Source organism: Felis catus, chromosome B3, assembly GCF_018350175.1.
Source record: "Felis catus isolate Fca126 chromosome B3, F.catus_Fca126_mat1.0, whole genome shotgun sequence".
Taxonomy (NCBI): domain Eukaryota; kingdom Metazoa; phylum Chordata; class Mammalia; order Carnivora; family Felidae; genus Felis; species Felis catus.
Window position 1 is genome coordinate 24,353,442 of NC_058373.1, and position 19,135 is coordinate 24,372,576.

At 35.0% G+C, this 19,135-nt stretch overlaps 1 protein-coding gene across 11 annotated transcripts in view; it reads right to left on the bottom strand.

Moving 5' to 3' along the window:
- Window positions 1-19,135, bottom strand: part of UBE3A (ubiquitin protein ligase E3A) — a 92,914-nt gene that overhangs the window by 65,006 nt on the left and 8,773 nt on the right. For 2 of the 11 annotated variants that reach the window (XM_045058953.1, XM_045058951.1), the window contains one exon: window positions 5,173-5,217. In XM_045058953.1, coding sequence (XP_044914888.1) covers window positions 5,173-5,174 — 2 coding nt within the window. In that variant the 5' untranslated portion in view covers window positions 5,175-5,217. Of the gene's footprint in view, window positions 1-5,172; window positions 5,218-6,748; window positions 6,962-8,437; window positions 8,558-9,638; window positions 9,705-10,714; window positions 10,779-19,135 lie in introns of those variants that run through there. The other 9 variants (XM_045058947.1, XM_045058946.1, XM_045058948.1 and 6 more) reach the window with 9 other exon arrangements.

Consider the following 19,135-nt stretch of genomic DNA (forward strand, 5'->3'; position numbering starts at 1 on the left):
TGGGGATACCACAGAGAAGGGTCGCAAACAACAGGCACAAGTCTTTTTTTTAATTTTTTTTTAATGTTTTATTTATTTTTGAGACAGGGAGAGACAGAGCATGAACAGGGGAGGGTCAGAGAGAGGGAGACATAGAATCTGAAACAGGCTCCAGGCTCTGAGCTGTCAGCACAGAGCCCGACGCGGGGCTTGAACTCACGGAGCGCGAGATCATGACCTGAGCCGAAGTTGGCAGCTTAACAGACTGAGCCACCCAGGTGCCCCAACAGGCACAAGTCTTAAGAACATCAAAACATTAAAGGCAAAATCATAAAGCCAGTGTATATAAAGATAAACAAGAGAGATGGAAAGGCCACACAAAATGAAAGCTCTTACAGGGCCTCGAAGATCTTCAGATTTTACTCTGAGACATATAGGGAGCCCCTGAAAAGTTCTGAGCATAAATAACGTGGTTTAACTTCAATTTAAAACAGATCACTCTGGCTGCTACCTAGAAAATACAATGAAAGGGGCAAGGATGGAAGCAGCAAGACTACCAGGGAAACAATTTCATTCTTCTGGCACAAGATATTGGCTTTAAATCAGCATGATAAGGTGGAAATGGTGTGAATAAAGTGGTACAATTAAGATATTTTCAAGGTGGAGGCAACACGATTTGCTGATAACTTGAGTAAGACAAAGATAAATTAAAGATGCTTCCAAAGTTTTCGATAAGCTGGAAGAAAAAAAAAGACTTCCTACTAATTGAGATGGCAAAAAGATTACAAGAAAAGTAGTTCTGAGAGGATGAAAATCAAGACCTACCTTGGACTTAAGTTTGAGAATCAGACATTCAATTATTGGATATATGAGTTTACAATTCAGAGGGTAAGTCAGAGTTAGAGATGAAAATATGAGCTCTTACCTGGAGAGAAAAAATAATGATGGCCTGAGACCTGGGTCCTACCAACATTTACAGAAAACTAAGTATTTATTTCAATTACGGAACCATAAATCAGTTAGTATGTTTACCCTTGTTCCATTTTCTTAGTCATACACTCATACGTACAGCCTAAGCACTGAAGATAGGGTTGGAGAGTAACTACCAAAGGATGAGAATTCTGAAGTTGCTAGAAATTGCTTCGTAATCATTAAAAAAAATTAGAGTCTAAATTAATATGTACAAAAATATTCCACTATGTGGTATATATGAATTTTTTAAAAATACAGGGCGACTATTCATACAATTGGATAAAAAGATCTGGGTTATTGTGTTAGTTCTATTTCTAGGCTAAACTATAGCATGGCATGCAACTGTTAAAGATTTTTACTGTTTTTCTGCAACCTAGGGAATAGGCAACACTAGGTATATTCTTTAATTTTATAATTACCATTTAGAATGCACCCAAGATGTTCCGTAAAGGATGCCAAATGCAAATGTGTCTCCAATCGCCCCCCAAAAAATCATTCTTCAAGATGTTGCCATTATTCAAAGATCCTAGGATAATTCTTAGGTAAAACCAAGAATCCTTCATTATCTATTTTGTACATCAAAACTCATAAAATTTTGGTAGAATAAACTGGACCTACTCACTTTACTAAACCATTGTCTGGTTATAGCTTCCACAGGTATAGTAATTTATGAAATGGGGACGGACACGAAGACAGAGCTGTATTACAACGATTATATCTGGAAGCTTAGATGCCGTTATCAAGACATCATGTTAGGTCTAATTCCCGGCTATTCTACCTTAATATGATCAAGTTAAACAGTACGGCAGCTTGCTCAACTCAACCAGAACTGAGTACCAGAGTTTCATCTGGAATCTTGTGACACATATCCTACCATGTCTCACATTCTTGCTATCCTTCATTTTTACTACAAAATGCCAAGCTTCATCTACTGTTTTCTATTCTTTACTATTGATTCATCCCATTAATCTACTCTACTAAGATCTCTAGAAAAATATTTATAATACAGGTTGTCCCTAATCTTCAACTGCTTTATATAATGGTTCCTCAACCTCTTAGCTTTCACTAAAGCCTGGTTTTACCCCAAAAGGCACTGCTTATCTTGCATCCCTTTTATGTGAGGATTTCATAAACAACTAAAACCCGTAAATCCACTATTATTCTTCTAATTCCTTGTATTTAAAACAATGTCCATCAAAACAAAATAAACACAACACAAACACAACTTACATTTGAAAATCATATTATCTACCTGAATACCTTTCTTCTGGTAAATTATACCCATATACTAAAGGTTCTATTTTGCCCCCATTTATATCACTGGCATGCTGACTTCAATGTCTGTGTTCATGATCTATCCCAACACTTTAGCCCCCTCTTACCCAAAATACTTACTTCACTTTCTTCAGAAACCTTCACCGCCTCTCTATGTCAATCACTACTGTAGGCATATTAAATATCCAACCCCTGATCATTATCATCTATCCTTATAAAAATTTCACTTACACTAAACGATCTCTCTGACCTATCAAGGCTTTTTATAACCAGCCTAACACCTCTGTCTGGCACCACAATATATCCAATCATGGCCATCACCAAAGACTTACATATTCAACTTACTTCAGTGTTAACAACCTATGCACATGCCACTAGTAATTCTGTCCCATCTGTTCTGCTAATACCCAACCTTGAAATACCATGCCTCTTTTCTGGCTATTAAAGAAATTCTTTAAACTCCAAGTATATGTTCCCTAACCTCAACTAACCACTCAGTAGCATGAGACTCAATAATATTTGGTCTACTTCTTCATCCATTCTCCCCAGACACTTTCCAAATTTGCACAGTCTTCTCAAATTCCCTAATCAAACTCTGTGTTCCACAAAACCCTATTAAAACATGTTTCTTAGAAAGTTACATGCTCACAAAACTAGAATAAAAAAAATAACTGCATTAGGATGGCAATTATCAAAAACAGATAATTACAAGTGTTGATGAGATTATTAAAAAAAGTATAGCGGTTCCTCAAAAAATTAAAGAATTAGCATATGATCCAACAAGCCTACTTCTGGGAATATGCCCAAAGAATTGAAAGCAGGGTCTCAAAGAGATATCTGTGTTGTCCTAAACATGTCATGAAAGTAATCCAAGTGTCCATTAATGGGTGAAAGGATAAACAAAATGTTATATACATATAGCAGAATATCATTCAGCCTTAAAAAGGAAGACAATTCTGACAAATGCCACAACAGGATGAAGCTTGAGAACATTATGCTAAGTGAAATAAGCCATCACAAAAAGACAAATATAAATAATTCCGCTTATATGAAACAGAGTAGTCAAAATAGAAAGTAGAATGATGGTTGCCAGGAGGTGGGGAGAAGGGGAAATTGGGAGTTATTGTTTAAAGGATATAGTTTCAGCACTGCAAGATGCACAGAGTTGTGGAGAATCTACACAACAATATTAATGTACTTAAATACCACTGAATTGCACTTAAAAAATAATGTTACATGTATTTTACCACAAAAAAAATAGGATGAAAACGTTACATGGACACATAAATTTGAGAAATACATTTTACAATCCCTTTTGGAGATTCAGTGTACATCAGCACTTTAAAGTATTCCACTATCTTCAGTAAAGAAACCTGTTTAATTCTGTAATTCCCAAATTTATTCAACAATTGAACCTCCTTTTCAAGAAGTGTCTACTAACATCTCAAAGGAGAAATAAACAGTGGTGTAGCAGACCTATACAAATTTACTGAGAAAATACTCCAAGTAAAAATGACCTTTGACTGGGGCACCTGGGTGGCTCAGTCAGTTAAGCATCTGACTCTTGATTCTGGCTCAGGTCAGGATCTCACGGTTCATGGGACTGAGCCCATGTCAGGCTCCGTGCTGCCAGTGGACTCTGGGATTCTCTCTCCCTCTCTCTCTGCCCCTCCCTCTCTCGTTCTCTCTCTCTCTCTCTCAAAATAAATAAACTTAAAAAAAAAAAAAGACCTTGACTTCCCCTATTCTCATCTGCAAACACATTTAACATTACATAACCATCTTTATCTCCTTCTTCTAGTTTAAGATAGGGGTCTCTGCTCTTATTCCAAAGCAATCCCTATACCTATATTCTTCATTTCAACCCTTACTATCTCAAAAACCTTGCTTCAATAATTACCACCTTCCTGTTACCTTACCTTAAACTTCTTACATTCTTACAACTAGTCACTGAGGTCTTAACTATTTCACTTTCTAAATACTTTTCTTAAATCCAGAGAACATTATCTTGAATTCCTATTCACTGCCCTTCTTAGGGCTGTCACTGACTGAACTGCTGAAGCTCTGGTCACCTGCCACCACGGACTTCTCTTCAATTCTGTTTCTCTGCTGCCAAAACTATTAAAAACCTATGTCTAACAAGGTTACTACCTCTTCCTCAGCAAATTCTTTATTGACTCCCAGATACTTATGAGAGACAGGCCAAGGCCCTTAACATAGCTGGCAAGGCCCTTTCTCTATCAAGTGTTATTTTTCACTTTCCTACTTATGATCTAAAAATCCTCAAATGCCTACTGTTCCCTACACACACTATGCAGCTTTATAACTTTACCCATGGTTCTGCCTAGAACAACTCTGACTATGCTTCTGGCTACCTAAGTTCCAGTTACACTTCAAGATTTAATTTGGCCTTCCCTGGCCACCCCTATTTCCCTGCCACCTGGTTTAGGTTCCTTTTGAATACCTAGGTAACACGGTATTCCTTAATGTTCCTGTTGCATCCTCAGTATAACTCTACCAAAAAGATGATTTGCTTCTATGTCTTTCTACTAGGTACACTGTAAAATTATCTGGGTTAGGGACTAATTATTATGCATCTTTGTAGCCACAAGACATCACCAGCTGCTTTATACATAGTGAGTATTTAATAAGTGATTGTTAACCTCTTTCCCCTCTCTATTTCTCCACAACTTCTAGGTGACCAAAAAGACATTACAATCCAGGAGTATACAATTATTCACTTCAAAGTAGAAATCTAGTACCATGTTACCAAAGTTTAGAGGTATTTATTTGGTAGGAAAAATAGTAGGCACATTCCTCTCTCCCAATTTTTTTTTTAATGTATTAGTCTCTTACAACTGAAAATTATTGTCAAATAACATGACACCTTTAAAGCAATCTAGGTTAACTTAAAAAACACCATAGCCTCAACCAAGTTACACTTACATTCGGCTAGCTTCGATGTTGTCAGACTGAGGTTCTCCTGGCGATCTGTAAAATGCAATTGAGGAAAGTTAAGCAGAATATTCCATATTCCAAAAAGGGCAGACATGTTATTTTAGAAGACAAATTTGAAAACAAGATTTAATTGTTAACAGTTTTAAAAGTAACTAAAGATTTCAACAGAAGAAAAAAGTGATCAAGTCAGACTGCCATTCAACACATTTATTATAAAAGCTGGACTAATAAAAAAGTCAGCACATTGTTTTTAAGGAAAACTGTAAACACTATAGATACCAACATACAAAGCAGTATAATAAAACATAATTATTCACAAAGTCAATATTTATAATAAAAACATACAACTACGAAACTTTCTACAGCCAACTACTAGTTATCCATAATATCAAAAGTATTCACTAGTATTCACAGTCCCAAACTATATTTAGATCAGGGGTCAGCAAACTATTTCCTTGGACAACAAACTAAGGCCTGGGCCAGGCGCCTATTGTTGTACAATTTTATTGGAATACAGCCACACTCATTCATTTACATATTGTCTATGGCTGCTTTCAAAACACTACAAGAGCAGAGCTGAGAAACTCTGATAAGGATATGTAGCCCACAAAGCCTAAGTATTTATTATCTGGCCCATTAAGAAAAAGTTTGCCAACTTCTGCTCTAGATAATTTAAATTTAAATCTAATAGCCTTGGGAATTTTGAGACACTTTAAGTCAGATTTACCATTCTAATCATGATTATCTTGGTTTAACAATGAAATTAACTTTCCCTGAAAATAACACCGGCAAGATGCACTACGTATCAAAAGTGTACCAACCGGGGATATTAAAATTTTACTACAGATAATTGTGAACTGACTTCAGTTATAAATAGTTGCCAGTTACACCAAAAAGTATTTTATTTGCATTTTGAGATATGAATCAATTTTGCCTATTCCCACCATGCTGTTAAAAAAATAAATTCCTGTGATCCTATTCGGTTTCATCAACAGTATTGGTCAGTGTATACTAAGGTGAATCAACATAATATTGATTTCTAACACTCAAATTCTCAAAATTTTTAGAGATCAAAAGCTAAATATCTAAAATGACAATATAAGGACTTGATTTGTGAATTTATCACTGACTTGAAATTTCTAATTCTGACCTTTAACAAAAGAATCTTAAATTCAGAGCCACCAGCAAAATAAAAAAAGAAAAGAAAGAAAAAGAAAAAAACAACAAAAATAAACAGTTTTCCACATTTCTTAGCTTTTAAAAATCTCACTTCTTTACCAGACTTTCAAAATTACCCCTCACTGTAGTTCATTCAGAGTCCAAGGACAAGAATGCCAAAAAAAAAAACAAAAAAAAACAAAAAACAAAAAAAAAAACAAAAACAAAAAAGACTCCAGCAGCTCAAATATTTTAGCTCCTCTTTGCAGTGTATTCACATTTTCAATTTTGCACAAAGTTATATTAGAACTAAAAATTGGGGCATGCTGGAGGTGGCAGTGACTTGGCACTGACACAAATGCAAAAATTTCACTCCACCCTCTCCCCCAGGGAGCAAGCAAATCACCTTTGTGACACACCTGGTCTCCACCAGCCTTGTGGGTAAGTACCCCAAGATTGCTTCCAAACTTGTTTGTATGTCTCAGACAGAAGAGCTAAAAACTGATGATAACCCCATGTACCAGCTGACTCATTTTTGAAAGTGCGACCCTCCAGCATCAGATGTCATACTGTAAGGAGGCAGAGCAGGCTTGCAAAACAAAAAATAAACCTGCTGGCACTAAGGGAAGAGAGGCAGATTAGAAGCTTTCAAACACGTAGGCGGCAAAACTTTCAAAATTAACAGGGAAAGAGAAAGAGAGAGGGAAAAAAATGAGGACACAATGACAGGAAAATTAAAATACTACTGCAAAAAGGTAAGACACAAGCAAGAAGGAAAACAAATTCAAGTCTTAGAAGCACAATATATAACTGCTGCAAAGTTTTGAGAAATGAGATAGACGTTAAATACATCATCAAATGGTAACTACACTGTTTTCCAATATCTGTTCCCTAAACAAGAGAATATGTAAACATTAGCATCAAACTGTCAGCAAATTATTATATAGTTAATACATATTCAAGTGAGCTACTAAAAACCATTTATAAGTCAAACCAAACAATTTAAACCAATTCGGTCTAACAGAAGGACAAAAGAATAAGAAAGGATTGAAAGAGTATTACCCAAAAACAGATCTATCCTCAGTCTCTTAAACATGGTTACCCCAAATTGTTTTCTACTCAAAATGGAAACGTTTTTTTTAATTAAGAGAAAAGTGAATATACACAGAACTAGCAAACGCTTTTCTTGCAACGCGTAATAGTATATGTTTGAATAAACTTCTAGTCATTCTGCTTATATTTCTGTAATATTCTAAATAATTTACCAAAAAATATCCTAAAATTATGATTCTGACTCTCAAACTATGAAATATCTAACATCTAGCATTAGTTTCCAAGCTTTACATTGGCCACTAAAGCATTTTTATTCATTACTGTCAAGTTTTTGGAAGTAAGGATCTAGTACATGTTCAGGATATTATCAATGGGGAGAAAAAAGAAAAAGTACTGACTTAAGTTAACCCAGTTTGTCAGAATAACAAACCAGAAAAGACACTTTAAAATAAACAATAAGTAACATTAGAAAATAAAAAATCTTGGAAGAGTCTCAATTTTAGGCCTTGATTTGGATCACAGAAAACTGATCACAAAATGCCTACTAATCTAGATAGTGCAGCATGAGCTGGAACATTCAAATGGAGGATCACTTCCAATAATAATGGGTGTAGCTTGTCCAGCCAGCAAGCCACTCCTTCTACCTCCACGATAACTATCTAGGAGAGAAAATTATACCAGTTTTATTGAAGTTGTAAAAATTTCTAGAAGTATTTTAGTTAAAACTCTTACCACATAAAAGGCACATCTTAAAATGCACACTGAGAATTTTTTTTTATAGTTTTTATAATGTTCAAACAGGTTTATTTAAAAACATTAAATTTTTGAGAAATACTTTCTTGTTTACTTATACAGATAGATCTGGGGTCGGGGGAAGCATAAAATATTTTAGGAAGGATATTTAAATGGAGAAGCACATTACCACTTAAGCTCTACTATTTGCACTATTCCTGCCAACTATAATTTTCTTCATTTCTTACAAAACATATTTTACTTTATAATAACAGCCTTTTAAAGGCTGTAAAATAACATTCAAAATTACCTTTTACAAGCTGTGGCCATTCGGTGACATCAGGGTGATCACAGCTTTGAGTCACTGATTAAAAACAGGTAGTCACACCAGTCTAGCTGCTAACTTGATCTGAGCGTAGGTTTAATAACTCTAATAAATTAAACAAATCTTTAGTTAGAACACTTTAATATAAATCCAATTCACTGTTCAAAAACTTATCTTCAAAGCTTCAAATCAGGTGTCAATTCAACATTCATCAGAAGAGTAATTATTATAGAAATGCTTTTAAGGACTATTTTCCAGATTTTTTTTTCCTTAAATGATCTCTTCACTTGATAAAATGTGGTGATAATCTCTTGTATTTTTACAGAGTGTTACAGTTTACACAGCACTTTGGTCAACAGTGTCTTGTTTGAGACTCAGGACAACTTCAGCTCTACCTAATCAGGGCAGATACTATAATAAGAATTTAAGGAAAAAACAAAAACCAAAACAAATTAAGCAGACTTAGAGTGATTAACTGACTTGCCCAAGATTTTAGAATTAGTGTTGAAGCTAGGATTAAAACTCAGATCTACTGACTTCCTATCCAGGGTTAGAATTTTTTGGTTTGATTTAGTTTTTACTATACAGAGTTTCCTAACTTCAGTGTATGCAAAGATTCGGAATATGGATTGAGATCCCACTATTATGGCAACTGTTTAAATGAGACTAACAGTCATAGAGTTTTCCAGGTAGTCAAATGCTTAATGGTTACACACACACACACACACACACACACACACACACACACACACACACCCACCCACCCACCCAAAGTCTAGTCCTACTTACTCTACATTAAGTAGGGTAATCTAACAGCCCAAACCCCTTGGGTACTCCATGAAAAAAGCGTTCTATTCTTTCTCAGCCATAAATCCACTAATATTCAATTCCATAAAAGAGACTGGCAAGATACAAAAACATGTTCTCCTCCCTCAACCTAGTATCTTTTGATCCCCTTACTTGGCTTTAGCACAACTTTCTTGATTGTCATGGTTCAAATTTATCAGGCATCCTAATCCTATATAGTTCTGGCAAAGACATACATCTGAAATATCCCCGTATTGAGAACTCATTTTGTGCAACTAGTTTTTCCTCTATTTGACCTCCCTACCAAACTGTATATCCAGGCCAAATCCAAAAAGTGAACTAAGGAAAAATGAGAAAATTAAGAGGGAGGAAAAAATACCCTTGATACTTGACACCTCTCCAAAGTGGCAACAAACAACCACAGAAGGCGGTTACCAGCATGGACCTAGAACCCAATATAAAATAGTAAGGTATCTGAGAATACCAAGAGAAGAGTTGAAATATCAATCTTGAGTCCATACCTCTACAGCAGCCTATGAACTTGGGCTTCAAATTCAGATAAGGGTGAGGGTTGGCCTTAGTATATACAAGTAATTTTAGGGAACTCCAAATATATGGGACTTACATGCCCTGGACAAAACAATCCAATTTTCCAGACTTCCCTATCATAGCTACCTGTCTCCTTATGAGAGCCTAGAATATTCCTGAGTTTACATGAGAAAAAGGCAATGGCATCCCTGAAATGAACAATGTTCCCTCTTGGGTTCCCTCTGATTTCAGAACCCCCAAAGAAGTCTAACTTTCCAACCTGTAAACATAATATATGAGAAAGTTAAAATACCTCGAGTGATCAACTGAGGTAAATTAATTCATTAAAGAGCTATTTGTATTTTACTGAGCCAAGTTCTCTCTACTGGTCCGCTTTTATATGAGGTCCAGTGTTTAACAGAGCACAAATAGGGTCCAGAGCCAATCTAGATTCAAGTCCTTGTTTGGTCACTTACTAGATGGCAACTCTTGGGCAAGTTGTTTAACCATTCTGAGCCTCATTTCATTCATAGAGAGAAGTAAGACAATAGTAGTGTCTATTTTAGAGGGCTGTCCTGAGGATGCACAAACCAACATATTCAACTGCTCAGAACAGTGCCTGGCACATAGTAAGAGCTTAACAAATGGAAGCTATTATTACCTCACAACTTAACAGCCAAACCTGTCCCCTTCAATCTTCTCATGCATAAGATTTCACTTTTCACAGCATCCTAACCTCTTCTAACTTCTTTCAGAATCTCATTTCTGTCCCTTATAGTCTACCTGGTAGCACAGTGATTTACCACCTAGCACAATGCTTTAAAAATAGCAGGCACCCAAATTTGCTGAAAATGTTTGTCCTTATTCTAACTATGACATTAAGATATGCATGCATTTTGAATTCCAAAAAATAAAACAGAAACATACCATATTTCGCCAAACTTCTGAGGAGCTGGTGAATTGTAAAATCAGGTTCTTACAGATTTTTAACCTAAAATATAAAACACCTCACTCAATTCTTTTCACATAGAAAACTGGATAAACTAAAAAAAAAAATCTTCCCCAAAATTCATTTTTTGTAATGTTTATGAATACCCAAAAACATACCAAGAGACAAGTGTCCCTAATGCTTTTGCCAGGCTGCATGCAAGGGTGGTTAGACAGGCCCTGTTCCCTGACTGCTTTCCTCTGGCAGAGCCATGTTTCCTATATTCATTCACAGAGCTTAGAGTCTGCCATTTCTTTACTCTTTCCTCCCTCCAAAAGTGCTGAAAATACATGAAAACTTTGACTGTATGCCTCTAATTCCTTCAGATACCTATAGCAATTTAGCTATAGGTAAATAAATGTACCTAACATAGCAGATGCTCATAATATGTAGCATCTTAACATATTATGAGCATCTGCTATGTTAGGTATATTTACGAGCATCCGTCCACTACCCCCTAGATTTGCAGCCTTGGGCAGGTTCTTTCATATCTGAGTCTCAGGCGTCAGGTTGTGAGTTTTAGAGAAAATGTTTTAGAAGTATGTAGGACAATGCTACCTGGCACAAAAAAGGAGCTCAACACATGGCAGCAATGATTATTTCCTAAATCAAACATGTAACATGTCTATCAAAACTTAACTCATCAAAAAAAAAAAAAAAAAATACCTTGACCCATCAAAAACCAAATTCTGAGCTTAAAACATGTACCCAAATAATCACTGTAAATTCTTAACTCTTTTGCATTTCTCAGTGGAATAAGAACTGCAGTCTTTTAAATCATTTCCTTTGATCATATATGAAGAAACCAACTCCCAAAGATTAGGAAACCCACAGGAGGTTGGGTTGGGGCAGGCCAGGGTGACTCATTCAGTTAATCATCCAATGATTTTGGCTGAGGTCCTGATCTCACAGTTTGTGGGATCAAGGCCCACATCAGGATCCTCGATATCAGTGCAGGGCCTTATTGGGATTCTCTCTCCCTCTCTTTGCCCCTCCCCTGCTCACTTGTGCTCTCTCAAAATAAAATATACTAAAAAAACACAAATAAAAACAAAAAAAAACACCCACCCAGTGTTCTAGGTTGATGGTAGAAAATGAATACACAGCATATATTTTTTATATTAACCAAGTTTTAAGATCTTAGAGAACCAAGTCTCAATGTATTCAAAATAGACTCCACTAGAGAAATCTGCAAAAAATGGGTATTTGACCTTTACTTTCAGACTGTGATTCGGTGCATAAAGTGGGGGTGCATGAATCTGCATTTTTAATACACATTTCAGGTGACACACAGATCCAAATGTGAAATACCTTGCTTTAGAAGATTGGGAACACATAATCATAGGAAAATATATCATCAAATCTAGAGTGATACAGGATAAGAGAAACTGTAAGCCCCAGAAATGTTAGGTAGTCTCTGTAAATTTAACCATTAGCACCCTAATACAAGACTTAGTGCCTTTATTTTATTTATATCTGTGTGCCTCTCCAGAAAGCCCAGTCTAATAATCTAAGAATAAAAACGTAATCTACCCTTTATCCATCTACATTCATCTGCCCCTCTAACATTTTCATTTACTCTTAAAATGGTCCATCTGTTAACCCTCACACTCTATATATGCACACCACCTATATACATTATGTCTATATATTATTACATTTGTTATGTCCTTCATCTCCTCTTCAATAGCCTATTTCCTTCATTTCCTTCTAACCTAGGTCAAAACTTAATTTCACAGACTACCTTTTCTATCGTTTTTTTGTGTGTTCCCTCAGCACTTCTTTGAACAATGGTTATGATGTCTTAAATTTATGGGTAAAGCTACTTGTTGAAACTCTTAAGCTTTGTAAATTTATAAATCTCACAACTGACCAAAGACTGTCCTCATCCATTCTGTTGTTAGAACAAAATGTTTAAATACTGCTTTCATACTGTACTCTCCACATAATCCCCTCAACTCTATTAACCCCTGAGTACCAGTTCCTTATTTTCTTCCCTTTTAACTGCTGGAAAGACCTGAAAACCATTATTAATTATCTCAGCTGCTTACACACAAAACCTTCCACCTACTGACATTTTTCTTACAGAAGTCATCATCATTCCTGTGTATTCTAAATCCTGTGGCCTCTAATCCTACTTTATCTCTGCAGCACTTCACACCAGTACTCACCTTCCCTGGCTTCCATAATGCTGCACCCACCTATATATTCTTCTACCTGTGACAGCAACTAGGTCTTCTAGTTCATCTTCCTACCCCTCATTTTTGGCCACTAAAGTTTCTTGCGCTAGCCCCTTTTCTTAACCTAAATTAATTCTCTGTGCAATGCCATCCATTTCTATAGCACCCCTATACTTTGGACCCAACTCTATATCTTTAAGTCTCTATCTCTCAAGTTGTGATAAGCCTGCTACTCTCAATTACCACTGATACACATGCACGCCTGAAGTATCATTAGCATATAATCAAACTTCATTATTTCCCAAAAAATCACTCCAACATGCCCAATCCTGCTGTCCTTCTAGATACAGAATGAAAAAATTGCTGCCACTCTTTATTTTCTTCCTCTCATTTTTATTTAGCATAACCACGGTGTGGGTTGAAACTTGTTAACCTTCAAATTCTTAATCATTCATTCAAAAAATTTCTACTAGCTGAAACTAATACAATGTTATACATCAATTACATCTCAGTAAAAAAAGTGTATTAGAGTCTGAGTGCACATCAAGTGGATAAAAACACAGTGGTAAAGAAACTAGACAATCTCTTGTCCTCATGTGATGGGCAAAAGGGGCACAAATAATAAAAACCACAATAAATAATGTAATTGCAATACATAATTGTGTTGTAAAGAAGCACAAGATATGGTAAGTGCATATAGAGTTCTGACAATCTGGGAAAACAGGGAAGGCAAAAAACCACAGAAGCACCCTATGACCCAATAATACTGTTCCTCAGTAGATACCCAAGAACCAAAAATATAAGAACTGAAAGCAAGGACTTGAAGAAACATTTGTACATCCATATTCACAGCAGCATTATTTGTAACAGCCAAAAGAAGGAAGCAACCCAAGTGTCCAGTGAATGAATGGTTAAACAAATTGTGGTATTTTTACATACAATGAAATACTATTCAGCCTTAAAAAAGGAAAATGATACATGCTGTAACATGAGTAAGCCTTGAATATATCACGCCACGTGATACAAGCCAGAAGCAAAAGGATAGATATTGTATGATTACACTTACATAAGTAGCTAGAATAGTCAAATTCTTAGAGACAGAAAATAGAAGAGTGGTCACTAAAGGCTGGAGGGAGGGAGAAGATAACAGGAACAGGGGAGAGTTACTGTTTAATGGGTACAGAATCTGAGTTTGGGACAATGAAAAAGTTCCAGAGATGAGTAAGAGTGATGACTGCACAACAACATGAATATACTTTATGCCACTGATCTGTACACTTAAAAATGGTTAAAGTAATGAATTTTATCTTACGTACATTTTACTGTACAGAAAAAGAAACTATGATGTGATACCACCACACACCCATCAGAACATCTGATACTTGAAAATATCAAATGCTAAATGCAAAATGATAGAACAATTTGGAAAACAATTCTTTATAAATCTGAACATAAACTTGTCATGTGATCTAGTAATTCCAATTTAAGGTTTTTACTCTGGAGAAATGAAAACATGTTCACAAAAAGACACACGCAAAGTGTATGTTTATTCACAACAGCCTAATGCTGGAAAAAATCTCAATGTTCACCAAAAGAAAAAAAAAAGAAAAATGAATAAGCAAACTGTGGCATAGCTGTACTGCACTAAAAAACAAACAAAAAGTGATAAATACAAAATGGAGGAATTTCAAATACTTGCTAAAGGAACAAAGTCAAAGAAAGAAAAATATATAACTTATGACACCATTTATATGCAACTCTAGAAGAGGCAAAACTAATATGCAGAGCAATGGTTGGTTACCTGGAGCTAAGAGGGAGAAATGACTAGGAAGAACATTTTTGGGGAGTAATTTAAATGTTCTAGTTCTTAACTGTGGTAGCAGTTACAGGACATATATGCATGAAAATACATCAAACTGTACACTTAAAAATGGGCATACATTATTGGATATAAATTATACTTCAATAAACTTTTTTTGGTTTATGAAAATGTAGCATATAAAAAGGTGGCATTTTAAATCAGTGAAGAAAGGATCCCTTAACTGATCTAGAGAATTGTCTACCCAAGTGGAAAAAAAATAAAAGGTAAATATGTGTACACAATATCCAACCAAGGACATGCCAAATGCAATACAGATCTAAATCTAAACAAAACCATATACAAAAAATTAACTCAAAACAGATGACAGACTTAAATACAGAGCTAGAACTACAAAACTCTTAGAAGAAAGTAGGCATAAATCCTTATAACCTTTAGATTAGGCAATGGTTTCTTAAATAACAACACCAAAGACAACAAAATAAAAATTCATAAACCGGACATTTAAAACTTGGGTGCTTCAAGATAACAACCATAAAAGTGAAAAGAAAACCCACAGAATGTGGAGAAATATTTGAAAATCATGTATCTGATAAGAGACTTGTATCCAGAACATATAAAGAATACTTAAAACACAACAACAGAAAGGGGCACCTGGGTGGCTAAGTCAGGTAAGCGGCTGACTTGATTTCAGCTCAGGTCATGATCTCACATTTCATGAGATCGAGCCCCACATGGGGCTCTGAGTTTAACTAACAGCGTGCAGCCTGCTTGGGATTTTCCCTCTCTCTTTTTCTGCCATTCCCCCACTCTCGTATATAGAAGCTCTCCCCAAAAAAAAAAAAAAAAAAAAGTCCCAATTAAAAAATAGCAAAGGATTTGTGCAGATCCACCCCCAAAGAGGGCCAATCAGCACATGAAATGTTTCTATCATCATTAGTCATTAAGCAAACGCAAATCAAAACAACAAACAGATACCTTCACACCCATAAAAATTACTAAGATAAAGGGACAATGAACGGAGGTAGTGCTATCAGAAAGAACCTGCATACACTGCTGATTCAACTGTAAAATGGTGCAGCCACTTTGGAGGACTTTGGCAGCTTAAAATGTTAAACATAGATACCCTATGACCCAGCAGTTTCACTTCTAGATATATACCCAACAGAGCTGAATATATATGTCCACACAAAAGCCTATATATGAATGTTCATGGCAACTTGATTCATAATAACCATAAAGTGGAAACAATCCAAATAGTTATCAACTAACTGAATAAACAGTGCATATATTCATAGCATATTATTCAGCCATAAAAAAAGAATGAAGTGCTATTATACGCTACATGAGTGAAACCTGAAAATATAATACTGTGTAAAAGAAGTCTTACATTAAAGGGCACATATTTTATGATTCCACATACATGAGATGTCCAGAACAGGCAAATCCATATAGAAAGAAAGCAGATTAATGGTTGCCAGAGGATGGAGGACAGGAGAATAGGGAATGACTACTAACAGGTACAGAGTTTCTTTCTGGGATAATAAAAAGGTTCTAAAATCAGCCCTGGTGGTTGTACAACTGAATATACTAAAACCCAAATATACTAAATACAGTTATTACTAAAACTGAATTATATGCTTTAAAAGGATGAATTGTATGGTATGTGAATTATATCTCAAAAAAGTTGGGAATTATAAAAAATATATGGTGTGATTTTTTTTTAAGAAACCTCTCAAAAAAAGAAAAAAGCTACATGTATCTATAATTATACAAATATATTGTTTGGCGTTTGGCATTTGCCAGGCAATTTTAGATTATTCTACACTAACATTTAACAGCTGTTATATTTTAGAATAAGAAGAAACTTTCACTTATTTTTATACCTAAAACTATACATTTTATCTACCTGCATTTGCTCACTCTCAAAAATAATTCCATGCACCAATATTTAAGGGGGGGGATGGGAAAACCAACCAGGAAATACAAGTGGCTTTCTGGAAATACAGAAATGTTAGAATTCATGGTTTTATGATTTATGAAAATAACCTAACCCAGTATTTGAAATTGATACAATGCTGCAAATCTAGATTGTACAGTTATATATAGGAGTAGGTAGGAGAACTCTGGGATCACAATTACTGTGTATTGGAAAAGAACTGAACTCTCTAATGGCATTTAGCCTTCCCCTCCCTCTGGGTTCTGTGAACAGTTCATAAATTAAATAAGTTATGCTTATTTACCTACCTGAATAACTACAAAATGTACATTCCTGATTGGCCAATTTTCCCCCTAATAAGGTACCTTTACTTAAGTGTTTTGTTACATGGGTTAAGAGTAGATCAAGTGTCATCTATGGAAATCTTTTAGAAATTCTAAATTACCAGATTTATCTCAATTTCCTGGCTTTAAATATAAATCACATATTCTGGTCAAAAATTCTATGATCTGAAAATAGAAGCAAATGTGACACATAGTCCGAATGACAGTATTGTGAAATCTTCCTCCAGGTTCTTTCTGCACTATAGTTCATTTGAGTTCAATCTTATATAGTGTCTAACCTAAAATTAAACCTAGAATTATGCTTTCAGCCTATTTTATGCACACACACCAAAAAATGACATACAGTACAAGATACTGAAATAACTAAAGGTAGGTGGGTTTTCCTTGAAATAATCATGAACATATACTTTCACATTTATTATTTCCTCTGCATATCAAATGTAGCACCTAAACTCAAGTATCTGGCATGCTGGGGAGCTTAGTCGGTTAAGCATGCGACAGGATTTCAGCTCAAATCACAGTTCATGAGATGGAGCTCCCCTGTTGGGCTCCGTGCTGACAGTGCAGACCCTGCTTGGGATTCTCTCTCTCCCCTCCCCTGCTTGTGCGAGCTCTCTCTCTCTCTCAAAATAAATACAATAAACTTAAAAAAAATAAACTCATAAAATCTGATTCAAGGATAACAAAAGACCACTGGCTTCTAATTTAACTTCAAAGTGCTTTTAAGAATGCTTACTACATATAATTTTAATTACATCTGCATCTGTTAAAAAAAATTGAAAATTGTTCTAAAGACTATACTTGAAGGATATAAAACGTAAAAGTTGAAGATGTTTAATTTTCTATTAATATCTAGTAAAATACCTCAAAGTAGCCTAATTATATTCTTTTGAGCAGTTACCAACTGGAGTAGTATTTTTAGATCAATTAGTACATGAACCTTCATTCATTCACCCAGCACAAATGCCTGAAAGTATACAATAAAAAAAAAGCGGGGGTGGGGAGGACATCAGGATGGCTTAGTTGGTGGAGTATGAGACTCTTTACTCCAGGGTTGTAAATTTGAGCCCCAAGTTGGGTGTAGGGATTACTTAAAAAAAAACAAGATCTTTAAATAAGTAAAATTAATAAAATAAAATAAAATAAAATAAAATAAAATAAAATAAAATAAAATAAAATAAAATAAAATAAAATAAAGAACCATTTACTTTTATCATGGAGTCATCAAGTCAGGAGTAAAGAACTTATTTAATTGCAATTTGAGATTATGTACTTGCTCAGGAAAAGCAGGATTCAAAAACAGCACAATACAAGGAAACACTAAAACCAATGAGTGCAAGGAGATTCTCAGGGAAGGCTTCCCAGAGTAATATTTAGGAATATTTAGCAATATTCCCTGAGACCTAAAGAACAGGTGAAATTTGTTGTCTGTATTCCAGGAAAATTGAAATGCACTGGCAAAGACTTTGACACTAGAAAGAGGTTAGACAGCTCAAAAAACTGCAAAGGTCAGTACTGTTAGATGGCTCTGAACAATGGGGACTGAGGAGAAAGATACAGCTGTGGAGGAGAAAGAATCTAGATTATGTGAGACTTCCTAGACTAATAAAGGATTCTGAATTTATTCTAAAAGCAACGGAAAGCCAAAGCATAATTTTAAATAGAAAGTAACAAGGTTAAGACTTATTTTTAAACAATCACTTGAAAAGACAGAATTGTTATTTGTTCACAATAATCCAAAAGAATTACAAACAATTAGAAATGATGGAGTTCATCCAAGTTGATGGTTACAAAATCAATACCAGCAATAATCAAATGAAATAAAAAGGATGCTATTTATATTGCAAAAAAAAATTAATCATATACCAGGAATAAATTTAATAAAGCATGTGTAAAAGGCCTTTATGAAGAAAACTGCAAAATACAGAAGAATCAAATAAATAGCAAGATAAACCATGTATAGTCAATGCAATTCCAAATAATATCCCCAAAGGAATTTGATAAAATAGTTTTAAGTTATGAAAGAATGAAAGTCTAAGAGTCAAGATAGTTCTGAAAATTAATAAAGGGGAGGCCTG